The sequence below is a fragment of the Scyliorhinus torazame genome, chromosome 6 (genome assembly GCF_047496885.1).
Source record: "Scyliorhinus torazame isolate Kashiwa2021f chromosome 6, sScyTor2.1, whole genome shotgun sequence".
In the NCBI taxonomy this organism is placed as follows: domain Eukaryota; kingdom Metazoa; phylum Chordata; class Chondrichthyes; order Carcharhiniformes; family Scyliorhinidae; genus Scyliorhinus; species Scyliorhinus torazame.
In genome coordinates this window covers 257,922,345-257,941,166 of record NC_092712.1, presented here as the reverse complement: position 1 = coordinate 257,941,166, position 18,822 = coordinate 257,922,345, and the positions used below count along the sequence as shown (strand labels likewise).

The following is an 18,822-nucleotide window of genomic DNA, read 5'->3' as shown; positions in this document are numbered from 1 at the left end:
GGTTCTACCTGTAGGTACTTGCAGCTGGAGCTTGTTAATTAGTGAATTGGATTAGGCCAGTTTTCAGAGGCTAGATTCACAGTATAAAAGTGATCCCATACAGTGCAGACTTTGTTTGCACTGAGTGCTGAATTTGGTGCATTTGAGTGCTATAGTGAGAGTTTGGTGACTGAGGGAGTGCGGAATTTGGTGCATTTGAGTGCTATAGTGAGTGTTTGGTGACTGAGTGAGTTAGGTGAGGATGGAGTAAGGTGCTCCTTTCATTTTGTTTCCTACATTTCCGCAAAGAGCAAGAAGAGAGCCAGGAGTTTACAGAGAGTGCAGCTGACTGGGAGCAGAGTCGGAGGGCGGAGGTCCAGTTGGTCCACAGTGCAGCTATATTCTGTAAGGTAAGAGGGGATGGAGCCGATATTCAGGACGCCAAAGCGTGTAGTGAGGCAGTGGGGAAGGGAACACTGACAAAGGAGAGTACTTGCAGACACGGAGATGGGTTGAAGTGTGTATACTTCAACGCAAGAAGCATCAGGAATAAGGTGGGTGAACTGAAGGCATGGATCGGTACTTGGGACTACGATGTGGTGGCCATCACGGAAACTTGGATAGAAGAGGGGCAGAAATGGTTGTTGGAGGTCCCTGGTTATAGATGTTTCAATAAGATTAGGGAGGGTGGTAAAAGAGGAGGGGGGGGGGTGGCATTGTTAATTAGAGATAGTATAACAGCTGCAGAAAGGCAGTTCAAGGAGTATCTACCTACTGAGGTAGTATGGGTTGAAGTCAGAAATAGGAAAGGAGCAGTTACCTTGTTAGGAGTTTTCTATAGGCCCCCCAATAGTAGCAGAGATGTGGAGGAACAGATTGGGAAACAGATTTTGGAAAGGTGCAGAAGTCACAGGGTAGTAGTCATGGGTGACTTCAACTTCCCAAACATTGAGTGGAAACTCTTTAGATCAAATAGTTTGGATGGGGTGATGTTTGTGCAGTGTGTCCAGGAAGCTTTTCTAACAGTGTGTAGATTGTCCGACCAGAGGGGAGGCAATATTGGATTTGGTACTTGGTAATGAACCAGGGCAAGTGATAGATTTGTTAGTGGGGGAGCATTTGAGATAGTGACCACAATTCTGTGACTTTCACTTTAGTAATGGAGAGGGATAGGTGCATGCAACAGGGCAAGGTTTACAATTGAGGGAAGGGTAAATACGATGTTGTCAGACAAGAATTGAAGTGCATAAGTTGGGAACATAGGCTGTCAGGGAAGGACACAAGTGAAATGTGGAACTTGTTCAAGGAACAGGTACTACGTGTCCTTGATATGGATGTCCCTGTCAGGCAGGGAAGAGATGGTAGAGTGAGGGAACCATGGTTGACAAGAGAGGTTGAATGTCTTGTTAAGAGGAAAAAGGAGACTTATGTAAGGCTGAGGAAACAAGGTTTAGACAGGGCGCTGAAGGGATACAAGATAGCCAGGAGGGAACTGAAGAAAGGGATTAGGAGAGCTAAGAGAGGGAATGAACAATCTTTGGCAGGTAGGGTCATAGAAAACCCCAAGGCCTTTTACACATGTGAGAAATGAGAATGACCAGAGCAAGGGTAGGTCCGATCAAGGACAGTAGCGGGAGATTCTGTATTGAGTCTGAAGAGATAGGAGAGGTCTTGAACGAGTACTTTTCTTCTGTATTTACAAATGAGAGGGGCCATATTGTTGGAGAGGACAGTGTGAAACAGACTGGTAAGCTAGAGGAAATACTTGTTAGGAAGATGTGTTGGGCATTTTGAAAAACTTGAGGATAGACAAGTCCCCTGGGCCTGACGGGATATATCCAAGGATTCTATGGGAAGCAAGAGATGAAATTGCAGAGCCGTTGGTAATGATCTTTTCGTCCTCACTGTCAACATGGGTGGTACCAGGGGATTGGAGAGTGGCGAATGTCGTGCCCCTGTTCAAAAAAGGGACTAGGGATAACCCTGGGAATTACAGGCCAGTTAGTCTTACTTCGGTGGTAGGAAAAGTAATGGAAAGGGTACTGAAGGATAGGATTTCTGAGCATCTGGAAAGACACTGCTTGATTAGGGATAGTCAGCACGGATTTGTGAGGGCTAAGTCTTGCCTTACAAGTCTTATTGAATTCTTTGAGGAGGTGACCAAGCATGTGGATGAAGGTAAAGCAGTGGATGTAGTGTACATGGATTTTAGAAAGGCATTTGATAAGGTTCCCCATTGTAGGCTTATGCAGAAAGTAAGGAGGCATGGGATAGTGGGAAATTTGGCCAGTTGGTAACGAACTGGCTAACCGATAAAAGTCAGAGAGTGGTGGTGGATGGCATATATTCAGCCTGGAGCCCAGTTACCAGTGGTGTACCGCAGGGATCAGTTCTGGGTCTGCTGCTGTTTGTGATTTTCATTAATGACTTGGATGAGGGAGTTGAAGGGTGGGTCAGTAAATTTGCAGACGATACGAAGATTGGTGGAGTTGTGGATAGTGAGGACGGCTGTTGTCGGCTGCAAAGAGACATAGATAGGATGCAGAGCTGGGCTGAGAAGTGGCAGATGGAGTTTAACCCTGAAAAGTGTGAGGTTGTCCATTTTGGAAGGACAAACATGAATGCGGAATACAGGGTTAACGGTAGAGTTCTTGGCAATGTGGAGGAGCAGAGAGATCTTGGGGTCTATGTTCATACATCTTTGAAAGTTGCCACTCAAGTGGATAGAACTGTGAAGAAGGCCTATGGTGTGTTCGCGTTCATTAACAGAGGGATTGAATTTAAGAGCCGTGAGGTGATGATGCAGCTGTACAAAACTTTGGTAAGGCTACATTTGGAGTACTGTGTACAGTTCTGGTCGCCTCATTTTAGAAAGGATGTGGAAACTTTGGAAAAGGTGCAAAGGAGATTTACCAGGATGTTGCCTGGAATGGAGAGTAGGTCTTACGAGGAAAGGTTGAGGGTGCTAGGCCTTTTCTCATTAGAACGGAGAAGGATGAGGGGCGACTTGATAGAGGTTTATAGGATGATCAGGGGAATAGATTGAGTGGACAGTCAGAGACTTTTTCTCCAGGTGGAACAAACCATTACAAGGGGACATGAATTTAAGGTGAATGATGGAAGATATAGGGGGGATGTTCTTTACCCAGAGAGTAGTGGGGGCATGGAATGCACTGCCTGTGGAAGTAGTCGAGTCGGAAACATTAGGGACCTTCAAGCAGCTATTGGATAGGTACATGGATTACGGTAGAATGATATAGTGTCGATTAATTTGTTCTTAAGGGCAGCACGGTCGCATTGTGGATAGCACAATTGCTTCACAGCTCCAGGGTCCCAGGTTCGATTCCGGCTTGGGTCACTGTCTGTGAAGAGTCTGCACATCCTCCCCGTGTGTGCGTGGGTTTCCTCCGGGTGCTCCGGTTTCCTCCCACAGTCCAAAGATGTGCAGGTTAGGTGGATTGGCCATGATAAATTGCCCTTCGTGTCCAAAATTGCCCTTAGGGTTGGGTGGAGGTGTTGGGGTGCTCTTTCCAAGAGCCGGTGCAGACTCGATGGGCCGAATGGCCTCCTTCTGCACTGTAAATTCTATGATAACCTATGATTAATCTAGGACAAAGGTTCGGCACAACATCGTGGGCCGAAGGGCCTGTTCTGTGCTGTATCTTTCTATGTTTTATGTTCTAACACTAATAGAGTTCTGCTCCAATGGGAATTAATCAGAATAGTCTTTCTTTGGTGTGCCTCACAATTTAGTGAAAAGTTGGGCAGATATTTGTTCTGGGACAACCACTATCCAAAGTCAGAGTTCCCGGAAATTGAGAGTTTAGGTGTCAGTCTAGCACTGATTTCGAAACTATGGGCATGATTCAACTAATTGGGGACAAAGTCTCATAGCGAGCGCATTTAGTCAGGTGTTTGCCGGCGCTCACGATGCCAAGAAACATGGTTATACAAGGTGACTTGCGTTGTACAAGAGCCCTCAGCGTTGAATGTTCAGCCGAGATCACGTTGGATCTCACGAGGTGCTGCAAGCCAGATAGATCCCGGGAATGGAGTCTCTCAGGTCTTATCGGCCATGCTATGCCACGACAAGTTACCTTTTATGCGCAGCGTGGCCATTGGATCGCGCCCCATATCTAAAGGTACAAACCCAACTTCTCAAGGCATGAAATCAATTTGGCTATTTAAAAAAATCTTAAATCAAGAACTTCAAAATTAAAAGTGAAATATTTAAGTGAAAGGTGGGTCAAGTTAGCGAGACAGCTAGCTTGCAGTTCAAAGTAATGCCAACAGCGAGAGATTTGATCCCCTTTCTACCTGATGCAGACTTGGGTCCTGCTTCCTCACCCTGTTTTGTAGTAAAATCACAATCCTTGAATAATACAGGGTGCTACCTGGAGAAGATAATCTAGAGGTAGGAGAAACCTTGATAAATCTGACAAAATACTGAAGTCAAAAGAACAAATGTTGCAATCAGAAACAAAGATAGAAAATTGCAGCAAACCTATGAAAAGGGTATCCAAGCGGTCAAGGGTCTCGAGCAATTTATTTTTAAAAACTCTTTCAGATTTGCTATGCACTTCCAGTACATTATAAAATTAAAATTCAGTGCAAAACACCATTATTTCCAAATGAAAGTTGTCGCCATCTGGGATGGCCACGTCCCGATTACAAAATGGACACCCGCAAAGAATGCAGGAAAAATTGGACAATGCTAAGAAACAAGCAGGTGCAAGCTCGGTCTGTTGATTAGAACCTTGAACTCTCAGACAGGACAGAAACTACCAAACAATCTACATACTAATGAGCCATCTCCGGGGACAAAAGGGAAACATTTAGATACACAATGTTAGGACAGATTCCCCGGCGCCAGAAGAAGCTAAGACAAAGCAGACTAACAGTCACCAGGACACACCCAGCGATCAGGGAACCACCCCTCTATTGGAGGAAAATCGATACCGATGATTGGGAAAGACCCAATTAGTTGAGGCCAAGTTCAAGGCCCGCCCAAAAGAGCACAAAGCCCTTTTCAGTATCAGAGGTATCACCCAAGGGAGAATCTTCCTCCTTTGGCTTTGGCTCTCACCGAAGAGAGAGACCTGCCTAGCAGCTGCATCAGACAAAGCAAATCCCAAGTCAACACGCGCTACGAGATAGATGCTCCTAGTTGCTATCCTGTAAACAGCTCAACCCAGCAGCCTCAGAACCGAACAACGGCCATTGTTCCTCTGACTGAGTGGGCGCCCAAAGCTAAGTATAGGCTTTAGTAATAGTGGTAGTTTAGTTTGTAGAGTTTATGCATGAGTAGATTTGACTGTGTATAAATAAATGAGCATTGCTTTTGAACTTACTAACTGGTGTATCGAGTCATCGATCAGTATTCGGTTCTGAACCTTGTGGCGGTGTCGAAAGATACCTGGCGACTCTTGAGCAAACGTGATTAAATAGAGCCAAATTAAGAACCAAACAAAATTTAGAAACATTTACTGGCGACTCCGATGGGACTCTATTTAGAAGTGGCCTAGCCACTCCGAGAGAACCCAAAATTTGAATTGAGAATCCAATTGGGAACAGAAAGAAAAACCACAAGCGTCAAAACAGTACTGATCAAGCCTCTGAGATTCAGAAATGTGTTAATGCATGCGTACTAACAGGGATATAAGGTAAACCTGAGAGATTTTGTTGCGTAAAACTGTCGGAGGAAATTAGCGTAAGCCGTACCCGTGTTTACATCACCGCTTTATCACCCCCTGTTCCAAAATCGGTAGAGATCCTAGTAGAGAGAATGGCAATGAAGGCAATGGAACACCTTATGAACCCCCAGGAATTCGAGGTCACAGCGACCAGTAGAGTAGGACAGTGTCCCGTTTGGGAAGAAGAGATCAGGGAATATCTCAAAGGAAAGGATGGCCCCTTTGGAGTGAATTCTGTGATAATGAGGAAACAGGACCCGGGAGTATAGGACATACTTGGTGGGAGAACCTGTCAGAGATCCACAAGAAGAGCTTAGGGGAAGCTCGCAAGCCGATGGCAATCGTGTCCTCTTTGGCACAATTGCGAGGCACAGAGGTCGTCGTCGTTAGGACGCTCCGTAGTGAGATAGAGGAGAGAGACAGAAGTAGTGAGGTAGACGTGAGTGAGGTAGAGAAAGAGAATCGAGATCTGAAAGAGCAGTTAGCAGCGAGGGACGGAGAGGTGGATGATGCCAAGGGGGCACATCAGTCTTGTCTCGCGCAATTGAACAGTTTTCAGACACAATACGATAAGGCCTACCAGGACACGCAACGTGCGGTCTTGGTAAGACAAACAACAGAACAGCAAGTTGAGAAATTGCAGAAACAGTGCAATGATCTGAAAGCAGCCCTACGAGCACTCCATACTTCCACAACGGAACAAAGGCATGCAATGTGCCGGAAGCAAATTGCAATCTCTGCTGTCCGTGCAAAATGGATTTCAGAGTACATTCGGACCCCAATTAGATCAAGAAAACAGCCCCGATTGGCAGGAATTGAACGAGACTGCCCATAGATACGTACATGGGACGTGTACGCAGGAAAAACCTCAGAAAAGGAAAGTGCCCCAACCGAACAGGCAGCACGGTAGCATTGTGGATAGCACAATTGCTTCACAGCTCCAGGGTCCCAGGTTCGATTCCGGCTTGGGTTACTGTCTGTGCGGAGTCTGCACATCCTCCCCGTGTGTGCGTGGGTTTCCTCCAGGTGCTCCGGTTTCCTCCCACAGTCCAAAGATGTGCAGGTTAGGTGGATTGGCCATGATAAATTGCCCTTAGTGTCCAAAATTGCCCTTAGTGTTGGGTGGGGTTACTGGGTAATGGGGATACGGTGGAGCTGTTGACCTTAGGTGGGGTGCTCTTTCCAAGAGCCGGTGCAGACTTGATGGGCCGAATGGCCTCCTTCTGCACTGTAAATTCTATGAACACACCCCCATGAATCCTGTAACCACACACCGCAGAAGACGGAGAAGCAGATTTCCTTTACACAACCCTGTTAACCGTGACCCAATTACGGGACGCGTGTGGAAAAATTACACCGTTCCCTCCCACATCCGACCCCCACCAATTTTTCGCGAAAGTCAGACGAAAAGGAGCAAGTGAAGCTCACAGTTTTGAGCCTCGACCCTTCAGTCGTAGCAGCCCTTCCCGACCCACAGAATGTAGGAGGAGGCACACTCCAAGAGATGCACACAGCGATCCTTGATGTGATCGGCTTTAACAGGAGACCCCGTAGAAAGCCTAAATAAGTGTAGGCAAAAGACAGAGCACCCCACAGCGTTTGCTGGACGTTTGTGGATTCACTTTACCGCAGTTTTTGGAGAGTTAGCCCGCGTCCATTTGCCCCCAGATAATATGGCCAAGTGGACCCAAATTCTAGTCTCCCACGCCACAGAAGCAGGACAAAAAGCTTGTGCAAATTATGACCCCTCAGATGAGGCCCACAATGAAAAATGGGTTTTGAAGAGATTGTCCCGCGCTTGGGAGCAATCAATTGCAGGCAAAACCGTATTTATAACACCCGATGAAGAGCAGGCAGAAATGAACCCAGTTAAAGCACACCCCGCATGGGTAAATGAGAGCAGGAACAGCCAATCCCAGCCCAAAGCTCAGGAATGTTATAATTGTGGACAGCTAGGACACTTTGCATGAGAGTGCGACGCGCCCCAGAAGCAGCAGAGAAACCAACAGACAGGCATCCTAAACAAGAATAGGGCAAAGCCGATCCATAGCGTTAGCGCCCGTTCAGAGAGAGTACAGACATGAACGGCACCGACTGACGGTGTTCAGGCTCCCCAACTTGGGTCTGCAACACCCTTTGGGACAAGTCCGGTAGACCGGTAGTAGCAGGCAAAGTTCGGGGACAACCCGTAGAATTTCTTTGGGACACAGGAGGGTCCCGCACCACACTCAATTCCTCCATGATGTTTCAGCGAGACACGTGGCCCACAACAGACACCATTACGCTCAGCCGCTTTACAGGCCATTTACAACAGGGACACATCACAGCCCCTACAGCAATACAGATAGGGACCAAGCACCCCGTAGTTTTAGTTGATCTGCCCCAGAAAGCAGAACATATCCTTGGGATCGATTTCATGAGCTCCCATAACCTTTCTTTTGATCCAGTTAACAAGCGTGTTTGGAAAATGGCAAAGGCAGCACGAGCCCCCGCACGCTCACAGTAGTAGAATACGTAAATAGGATTAGCTCAGTAGGAGACTTCTGATTCGACCCTCGAGCCATTAGTGCAGACAAACAGGTTAGGGCAGTCCTGCAGGAACACAAAGCAGCATTTGCACAGCACAAGCACGACGGTGGCATTTGACTGGCTTTGTGAGCGTTACAGGTCCCAACCCTAAACCCCAGAAGCAGTACGGGTTTCCCCAGGAAGCAGAGGGAGAATCTCCAAAGTAATAGAGAGTTTGTTGGATCAAGGCGTACTCAGATCAGTAGCCTCCACAAACAACACACCGATTTGGCCCATCAGGAAACAGGATGGATCATGGCGACTGACCATTGATTACTGGGAACTGAGCAAAGTAACCCCAGCAGCAGCCCCCACCGTAGCCACGAGTCCCGAGACCATGCTCAAACAGGGACTCCAGTCAATTTTTTTTCCGGTTTTGGACATTAGTAATGGCTTTTGGTCCATTCCATTGGCTAAAGCGTGCCAGTACAAATTCGCCTTTACATTCCAAAGGCAACAATACACATGGACGTGCCTTCCACAACACCCCCTCCATTTTCCACCGACAGCTGCAAATGGTTTAGCAAAATTTTCCCGCCCCGATTGTCTGGTCCAGTACGTAGACGACTTGTTACTACAGACAGACACAAAGATAGAACATTTCGCTTCTCGCCGAACTCCCAGCACTCCTAAAAGAAATTGGTTGTAAAGTGAACACAAGAAGGCCCAGATTCTGAAAGAAAAAGTGATTTACTTGGGAACAGTGATCACTCATGCTAAACTCGAGATCGAGCACAAGAGAATTGACTCAATCGTCAAATTGCCCCTTCCCCACAAAGTCTCAGCCCTCCAGTCATTTTTAGGACTGGTTGGTTACTGCCGAAACCATAGACGGTTTCGCCACTAAAGCAGCGCACCTTTCCATACTTCTCAAGAAGCAAGCACCTTGGGAATGGCTTCCACAGCATACAGATGCCGTGGACGCTTTAAAAAGAGCACTCAGCACAGCCCCTGCACTACAGCCCCCAGATCTACATTCCCCGTACGCTACCGAGGTAGCAAGCACCGACCGAACCCTTTTGGCCATGTTCCTCCAGGAACGCCACGACCAGTTATACCCCGTAGCATACGCCTCACGCATGTCAGACCCCGTAGAGCAAGGATTTTCTGCCTGTGAAAGGCACCTGCTCGCAGTTTTTTGGGCAGTACAATACTTCGCCTACATTACAGGACTCAAACCCATCACCATCCTCACAGAACACACACCGACACAGCTATTGTTAGATGGCCGACTTAAAGATGGCACATTCAGCCAAATCCGCTCAGCCCATTGGACATTTCTTTTACAGGGACGGGACATCACGGTAAAGAGAACCAAAACCCACACCTTCCTTGCCGATAATCTGCAGTATAGAGGCACCCCTCACGAATAGGAGATATTTACAGATAGGAGATTTTGTGGGAGCGTGAGAGACTCACGTTTGGTATGTTGCCTCCCAGGTGCAAGGGTACGTGATGTCTCGGATCGTGTTTTCCGGGTCCTTAGGGGGGAGGGGGAGCAGCCCCAAGTCGTGGTCCACATTGGCACTAACGACATAGGTAGGAAAGGGGACAAGGATGTCAGGCAGGCTTTCAGGGAGCTAGGATGGAAGCTCAGAACTAGAACAAACAGAGTTGTTATCTCTGGGTTGTTGCCCGTGCCACGTGATAGTGAGATGAGGAATAGGGAGAGAGAGCATTTAAACACGTGGCTACAGGGATGGTGCAGGCGGGAGGGATTCAGATTTCTGGATAACTGGGGCTCTTTCTGGGGAAGGTGGGACCTCTACAGACAGGATGGTCTACATCTGAACCTGAGGGGCACAAATATCCTGGGGGGGAGATTTGTTAGTGCTCTTTGGGGGGGTTTAAACTAATGCAGCAGGGGCATGGGAACTGGATTGTAGTTTTAGGGTAAGGGAGAATGAGAGTATAGAGGTCAGGAGCACAGATTTGACGTCGCAGGAGGGGGCCAGTGTTCAGGTAGGTGGTTTGAAGTGTGTCTACTTCAATGCCAGGAGTATACAAAACAAGGTAGGGGAACTGGCAGCATGGGTTGGTACCTGGGACTTCGATGTTGTGGCCATTTCGGAGACATGGATAGAGCAGGGACAGGAATGGATGTTGCAGGGTCCGGGGTTTAGGTGTTTTAGTAAGCTCAGAGAAGGAGGCAAAAGAGGGGGAGGTGTGGCGCTGCTAGTCAAGAGCAGTATTACGGTGGCGGAGAGGATGCTAGATGGGGACTCTTCTTCCGAGGTAGTATGGGCTGAAGTTAGAAACAGGAAAGGAGAGGTCACCCTGTTGGGAGTTTTTTATAGGCCTCCTAATAGTTCTAGGGATGTAGAGGAAAGGATGGCGAAGATGATTCTGGATAAGAGCGAAAGTAACAGGGTAGTTATTATGGGAGACTTTAACTTTCCAAATATTGACTGGAAAAGATATAGTTCGAGTACAATAGATGGGTCGTTTTTTGTACAGTGTGTGCAGGAGGGTTTCCTGAAACAATATGTTGACAGGCCAACAAGAGGCGAGGCCACGTTGGATTTGGTTTTGGGTAATGAACCAGGCCAGGTGTTGGATTTGGAGGTAGGAGAGCACTTTGGGGACAGTGACCACAATTCGGTGACGTTTACGTTAATGATGGAAAGGGATAAGTATACACCGCAGGGCAAGAGTTATAGCTGGGGGAAGGGCAATTATGATGCCATTAGACGTGACTTGGGGGGGGATAAGGTGGAGAAGTAGGCTGCAAGTGTTGGGCACACTGGATAAGTGGGGCTTGTTCAAGGATCAGCTACTGCGTGTTCTTGATAAGTATGTACCGGTCAGACAGGGAGGAAGGCGTCGAGCGAGGGAACCGTGGTTTACCAAGGAAGTGGAATCTCTTGTTAAGAGGAAGAAGGAGGCCTATGTGAAGATGAGGTGTGAAGTTTCGGTTGGGGCGATGGATAGTTACAAGGTAGCGAGGAAGGATCTAAAGAGAGAGCTAAGACGAGCAAGGAGGGGACATGAGAAGTATTTGGCAGGAAGGATCAAGGAAAACCCAAAAGCTTTCTATAGGTATGTCAGGAATAAGCGAATGACTAGGGAAAGAGTAGGACCAGTCAAGGACAGGGATGGGAAATTGTGTGTGGAGTCTGAAGAGATAGGCGAGATACTAAATGAATATTTTTCATCAGTATTCACTCAGGAAAAAGATAATGTTGTGGAGGAGAATGCTGAGCCCCAGGCTAATAGAATAGATGGCATTGAGGTACGTAGGGAAGAGGTGTTGGCAATTCTGGACAGGCTGAAAATAGATAAGTCCCCGGGACCTGATGGGATTTATCCTAGGATTCTCTGGGAGGCCAGGGAAGAGATTGCTGGACCTTTGCCTTTGATTTTTATGTCATCATTGGCTACAGGAATAGTGCCAGAGGACTGGAGGACAGCAAATGTGGTCCCTTTGTTCAAAAAGGGGAGCAGAGACAACCCCGGCAACTATAGACCGGTGAGCCTCACGTCTGTAGTGGGTAAAGTCTTGGAGGGGATTATAAGAGACAAGATTTATAATCATCTAGATAGGAATAATATGATCAGGGATAGTCAGCATGGCTTTGTGAAGGGTAGGTCATGCCTCACAAACCTTATTGAGTTCTTTGAGAAGGTGACTGAACAGGTAGACGAGGGTAGAGCAGTTGATGTGGTGTATATGGATTTCAGCAAAGCGTTTGATAAGGTTCCCCACGGTAGGCTATTGCAAAAAATACGGAGGCTGGGGATTGAGGGTGATTTAGAGATGTGGATCAGAAATTGGCTAGCTGAAAGAAGACAGAGGGTGGTGGTTGATGGGAAATGTTCAGAATGGAGTACAGTCACAAGTGGAGTACCACAAGGATCTGTTCTGGGGCCGTTGCTGTTTGTCATTTTTATCAATGACCTAGAGGAAGGCGCAGAAGGGTGGGTGAGTAAATTTGCAGATGATACTAAAGTCGGTGGTGTTGTCGATAGTGTGGAAGGATGTAGCAGGTTACAGAGGGATATAGATAAGCTGCAGAGCTGGGCTGAGAGGTGGCAAATGGAGTTTAATGTAGAGACGTGTGAGGTGATTCACTTTGGAAGGAATAACAGGAATGCGGAATATTTGGCTAATGGTAAAGTTCTTGAAAGTGTGGATGAGCAGAGGGATCTAGGTGTCCATGTACATAGATCCCTGAAAGTTGCCACCCAGGTTGATAGGGTTGTGAAGAAGGCCTATGGAATGTTGGCCTTTATTGGTAGAGGGATTGAGTTCCGGAGTCGGGAGGTCATGTTGCAGCTGTACAGAACTCTGGTACGGCCGCATTTGGAGTATTGCGTACAGTTCTGGTCACCGCATTATAGGAAGGACGTGGAGGCTTTGGAGCGGGTGCAGAGGAGATTTACCAGGATGTTGCCTGGTATGGAGGGAAAATCTTATGAGGAAAGGCTGATGGACTTGAGGTTGTTTTCGTTGGAGAGAAGAAGGTTAAGAGGAGACTTAATAGAGGCATACAAAATGATCAGGGGGTTGGATAGGGTGGACAGTGAGAGCCTTCTCCCGCGGATGGATATGGCTGGCACGAGGGGACATAACTTTAAACTGAGGGGTAATAGATATAGGACAGAGGTCAGAGGTAGGTTCTTTACGCAAAGAGTAGTGAGGCCGTGGAATGCCCTACCTGCTACAGTAGTGAACTCGCCAACATGGAGGGCATTTAAAAGTTTATTGGATAAACATATGGATGATAATGGCATAGTGTAGGTTAGATGGCTTTTGTTTCGGTGCAACATCATGGGCCGAAGGGCCTGTACTGCGCTGTATTGTTCTATGTTCTATGAATGTGAGATCATCACCACAAAACACAACACAGGCCCATTTATTCCCAAAACACCCTCCAGGAAAACAGGTAGTACACCCCAGAGACCCCAGCCCACCGACACGTGCGCACCCCTAAGGATTTATGTGGATGGCTCCTCCACAGTGTTAAACGGAGAGAGAATTACCGGTTGCGGTATATATGTAGAGGACGCGCAGGGACACGTCCTAGATGAAATTTCCTTGAAGTTGCCAGGACATTTAGGCTCGCAGGCAGCAGAGTTGGCAGCAATTGCATATATTGTAGGCCACCCAGACTCGTTCCCGACCTCAGCAGACATCTACTCAGACAGCTTGTATGTCTGCAATAGTTTGACAGAGTTCCTACCACTCTGGGAAACAGAGGATCTGTTTCCGCGGATGATAAACCCCTACCGTCAGCCCATTACTCCGCCATATCTTAGGGACCGCGAGGGATAGGAAATACGGCATAACTAAGGTTCACAGTCATCACCGTTCTTCCCCCCCGGTAACGTTAAAGCAGACTCCCTAGCGAAGGCAGGCTCCAGGCATGGTTATTTTTGGACCCCCCCCCCCCCCCCCGAAAGCACCCCAGTACACGCAGTTCAGGTCTCACAGACCAACATTCAGGATTTAGCGAAGGCCCAGAAAGAGAACGAGAAACTCAGGGAAGTTTTAAAGGGAACCTTCCCAGCCCCGTATAACAAGTTTAATGACTCAATAACCACACACGACGGTGTGATTTTAAAGGATGGCCTTTATATAGTTCCCAGCCAGGACAGGAACCAAATTATTTGTCAGTTCCATGACAATCATAGACACCAAGGAATTGAACCCACCCTAGCCTACCTCAGACTGCGTTGCTGGTGACCCGATTTAAAAATCGATATCACACACTACGTAAAGAATTGTTTAATCTGTGCCCAGGACAATCCGGACAGATATGCGAAAAAGGCTCAACTTAGTCATACCCGCCCCGTTAATGGACCCTGGACAAATCTCCAGATAGATTATATAGGACCCCTACCCCCGTGCAGAAATGGTTACAAGTATGTGTTGGTGGTCATAGACACCTTCACGAAATGGGTGGAAGCATTTCCATCAAGAACTAATACGGCCAAGACAATGGCTAAAATATTAACACACCACATCTTTACAAGTGGGGCCTCCCACGCAGTATAGAGTCCGATCAAGGCTCCCATTTCACCGGACGTGTAATGAAAAACGTCCTCACGATTTTCGGAATTAGACAAAAGTTCCATATCGCATACCACCCCCAGTCAAGTGGAATTGTAGAATGAATGAATCGGACATTGAAAGCCACCCTCAGGAGAATGATTCAGCAAAATAATAGCACCTGGGATTCAGTACTCCCATTTGCTTTGATGTTTTTAAGAAACACAGTATCTACATCCACAGGTTACACTCTCCACACCTTCATGACCGGACGCCCCATGAAAGGCACTGAGTATTTACTATGACTGGATTTGACCAGCCCCGCAGTTACAGCCCTCACGCATGAAAATGCGGTTACACAACTATACAGAACATAAAGGCAGGCCAACTCGTCGCAGCAGTGAGACTTGGAACCAGGAAGAAACAGAGCAACGCCTGTTTCGACAAAACAGTACACGCCACTGAGTTTACAGTAGGGCAACAAGTTATGCTTTCCCTTTACAACCCCAGTTCATTCCTCTCCCCAAAATTTTCCGGACCGTACTCCATTTCGGACAAAGTCAGCCCCTCAGTATACAAAATAACCTATCCCAATGGTAAGTCTGTGTGGTTTCATATAAACCAGCTCAAGGCTTATGGCTCACAGAATAACCACACACACCACATCCTGCTCGCAGCAGCAGACGATCACGCCCCGCCCACAGATGACGTATTCCTACCCTCCCCCAACCACTCCAGCCTGTCCTCAGACCCGACTTCAACTCCGCCCCCAGAGGCACGACTCCACCTCTCCCTTCCCTCAACCAGTAGCGACAGCGATCACAACGACGACAGCCACAGCACACCACGTTACGCCTACCTGCACCAGGCCCCACTCCCAGTGAATCTGGGCATGATTCTACCGACCCATTTGAGATCACTTATATCAAAGCCCCTAACCCAGACCCACCGCCCGACGATTACGGATTGAAACCTAGCAGCTCCAACCTCGACACACGATTCTGGCACCGAGACAATTTGTTCAGGCTCATCCGGAATGATGAGATGGACCCCAATTTGCCCCAAGCAGCTTTAACACGGTTACTTCAGTCACGTGTTTGGCAGCCGGGAGAAGATAATGACGTAGTCTGACTCCCACCGAACAAATCCCTTTGCGACCCTGTTCGCTATGGAGCAGTGAAGTGTCCAGATGATGTAGACAAAGGAACCGATGGAGAGATACGGTGTCCTTGCTGATGGAACCTGCACCATGTTTGTTGAATGTTGGTTCGTTAGTGTTATCGTTAAGTGTTGTGTGTAAACTCAGAAAGTTTTTTCACGGCCCCACGTCACCACCCCCTTTGACGCCCAATGGCTGTCAGAGGAGCTAGTTTGTCCCCAGAAACTTGTTAATGGAACAAGTTTGTCCCAGACAATAGTTCAGAGGAATTAGTTTGTCGACAGAACCCGACTCATAGTTGCTCTCCTAATTCGAGAGGCAGCCCCCCACGATGACCACATTCTTACCCGTTCTTGCCGGTTGCTCAGGCAGTGGAGAAACGGCATTGGTCCCCGCCCTGCCGAAGGACCCCCCCCTCTGGTCAGCTACGCTCGGGTAGAGTACATACGGCATTGATCACCCTCCTACCCGGGGATTTTTGGCTCATTATGTTCAAAATTCTTTTGTTGGCAACCCTTAGGTTGCTTACCTATGCTATTTACATCCTCAAACACTGGGATGGTAAATCACACAGGCTGCGAGACGGCTTGCTGTACGGCAGTATTTTCTTAGATGTCTTGTCCAAATATTTGGTTAAAAAAAAAGAGGGAGTCACAGATAGTGACTAATTATAAAGGGAAATTGGCAATAAAGCACAGACAGACAGGCATACGAGATATTAAGCAAGATAATAACAGAAATTATGCTTGTGGTCACAGAACTCCAAAAACCCAGGAACCACAGAGGAAGACAAAGAAGTTCGACAAAGATGAAGACAGCCTTCGTTTTCACATGGATCTTAGCGGGATCCCTTCAGTTGCGCGCGGACGCTACCCCCCTGACCCCTACCACACAAACCGTAAATGACTCTCTCCCCTGTAATACACGGAACCCTGAAATAACTAACCCAGCGACAGCTAGCAATACCCCGACCTGGTGTGATAAGTTTATCACCTGGTACTCACTCTTGTATGTAGTCGAAGCACTCTTAGTGCTGGAGATACTTTGCAGTGTCGTGCAAACGTTTAGAGTCAGGAAATGGCGAAAGAGAGCATATCGCTCTCGCACCCTGGTATACAGATTTAGTTTCCCCCATTTTCGGATTTCATCAGACCACTGAACCCATTGGGACGGATTAAAGAGTATCCATTTTGTTTCATGCATCCTATGGAATAAAGAGATGTAAACCTCTGTGTCTGACTGCCAGGCCAGAGAAATTTGGGTGCTGCTATTTTGTACAGTTTAAGATGTATAGATTATTTTTGGATTGTTTGTATTTTTGGATTATTTAAATGAGGATAGTTTATTGAGAATAGTTAGAGGTTCCAGTTTTTTTATTTTTCTGTAATGCATGTATAATGTCATAGCGCCCCGTAGAATTTTATGATAATGAATGTATTTAAAATGGTTTAGGCAAAATTGTGTTACATAGGATAGGACAGTGTAGAGCCTAAGCATGGGTGCCCCGGGGATCAGAGGATGAAGACGCCATAGTAATGTGTTCCTTCATGCTTCGCGTTGAGGATCACAAGGAGGGAGTGTAGCCATCTGGGATGGCCACGTCCCGATTACAAAATGGACACCTGCAAAGAATGCAGGGAAAATTGGACAATGCTAAGAAACAAGCAGGTGCAAGCTCTATCTGTTGATTAGAACCTTGAACGCTCAGACAGGACAGAAACTACCAAACGATCTACATACTAATGAGCCATCTCCGGGACAAAAGGGAAACATTTTGATACACAATGTTAGGACAGACTCCCCGCCGCCAGAAGAAGCTAAGACAAAGCAGACTGACAGTCATCAGGACACGCCCAGCGGTCAGGGAACAAACCCTCTATTGGAGGAAGATCGATACAACTGATTGAGAAAGACCCAATTAGTTGAGGCCAAGTTCAAGGTCCGCTCACAAGAGCGCGAAGCCCTTTTCAGTATAAAAGGTATCACCCAAGCGAGAATCTTCCTCCTTTGGCTTTGGCTCTCACCGAAGAGCGAGAGCTGCCTAGCAGCTGCATCAGACCAAGTAAGTCCCACGTTAACGCACGCTACGAGATAGACGCTCCTAGTTTCTACCCTGTAAACAGCTCAACCCAGCAGCCTCAGAACCGAGCAACGGCCATTGTTCCTCTGACTGAGTGGGCGCCCAAAGCTAAGTATAGGCTTTAGTAATAGTGGTAGTTCAGTTCGTAGAGATTATGCATGAGTAGATTTGATTGTGTGTAAATAAATGAGCATTGCTTTTGAACTTACTAACTGGTGTATCGAGTCATTTATCAGTATTCGGTTCTGAACCTTGTGGCGGTGTCGAAAGATACCTGGCGACTCTTGAGCAAACGTGATTAAATAGAGCCAAATTAAGAACCAACCAAAAGTTAGCAACAAAGTATAAAATGTGAGGCAAATGATATTTAGCTCTACTGTTGCTGACATGTGCTGTTAAAGCATTCTATATACAATAAATTAATTAGCTATCATGACATGGCCGGCATGGTGTTGCAGTGGTTAGCATTGCTGCCTCATGGCGCCGTGGACCCGGGTTTGATCTCGGCCCCGGTCACTGTTGAGTTTGCACATTCTCACCGAAAAGATATGCAGGATAGGTGAACTGGCCATGCTAAATTGCCCCTTAATTGGAAAAAAAAATAGTTGGGTACTCAAATTTTTTTTAAAATTACCTATTTGGCATCAAAGATATCATCTTAACATGAAATATGACTAATATTCTCCTGCCACTAGTTTTGTGGATTACAGGGACATACCTGAGCTTGCCATTTCCTCCAGAAGCCACCTGCCCCACGGAAGGTGGGGACTCCACTCTCTGCACTAGCTCCAGCACCTGTTAGAATGGTTATGTGCTTGGCTTTTGCAAAGACTTCCCGAAATTCGGCCAAATCTTTAAAGAAAAAGAAATAAAAATGAAATTTCCAATCAAGATACAGGTGTTGTACAAGGATAATTTCACAAGGGTGCACTGCTTGGAAGGAGTCACAACTGATGGAGTGCATCAGATATTTGGACACATGCGCTGATGGCTTCCAGCAGGCACGTTTCACAGATTCAAAATTATCCACTTGGTATTTTGAAAATCTCAATCATAATTAATGTTTTGTATCAATTTACAGTTGTGTATAAATGGTACAGGTTTGTTGTTCATACCACTGTTCCAGATTAGCTCTGCACTGTGAATGTACTGCAAATTGTCAAAAATCAAAAAGATTAAAAGCACATTTATATATTAAGTTTTAAGAGACGTTATGTTCAGAACCACTTACAACACAATTCTAATGCTGTTGTGTTGAATTATCTATTGCACTTGCCGTATTGAAATGGACTGAAAATACCAGAACTGAATGTACGACAATCAACAAAGACTGAACAGGCTGGGAATCTTT

At 46.8% G+C, this 18,822-nt stretch overlaps 1 protein-coding gene across 3 annotated transcripts in view; it reads right to left on the bottom strand.

Moving 5' to 3' along the window:
- The window catches only part of sirt5 (sirtuin 5), a 69,212-nt gene that overhangs the window by 35,778 nt on the left and 14,612 nt on the right, over positions 1-18,822 (bottom strand). For all 3 annotated transcript variants that reach the window (XM_072509585.1, XM_072509586.1, XM_072509587.1), the window contains one exon: positions 18,190-18,323. In XM_072509585.1, the coding sequence (XP_072365686.1) occupies positions 18,190-18,323 (134 nt within the window). The remainder of the gene's footprint in view (positions 1-18,189; positions 18,324-18,822) is intronic.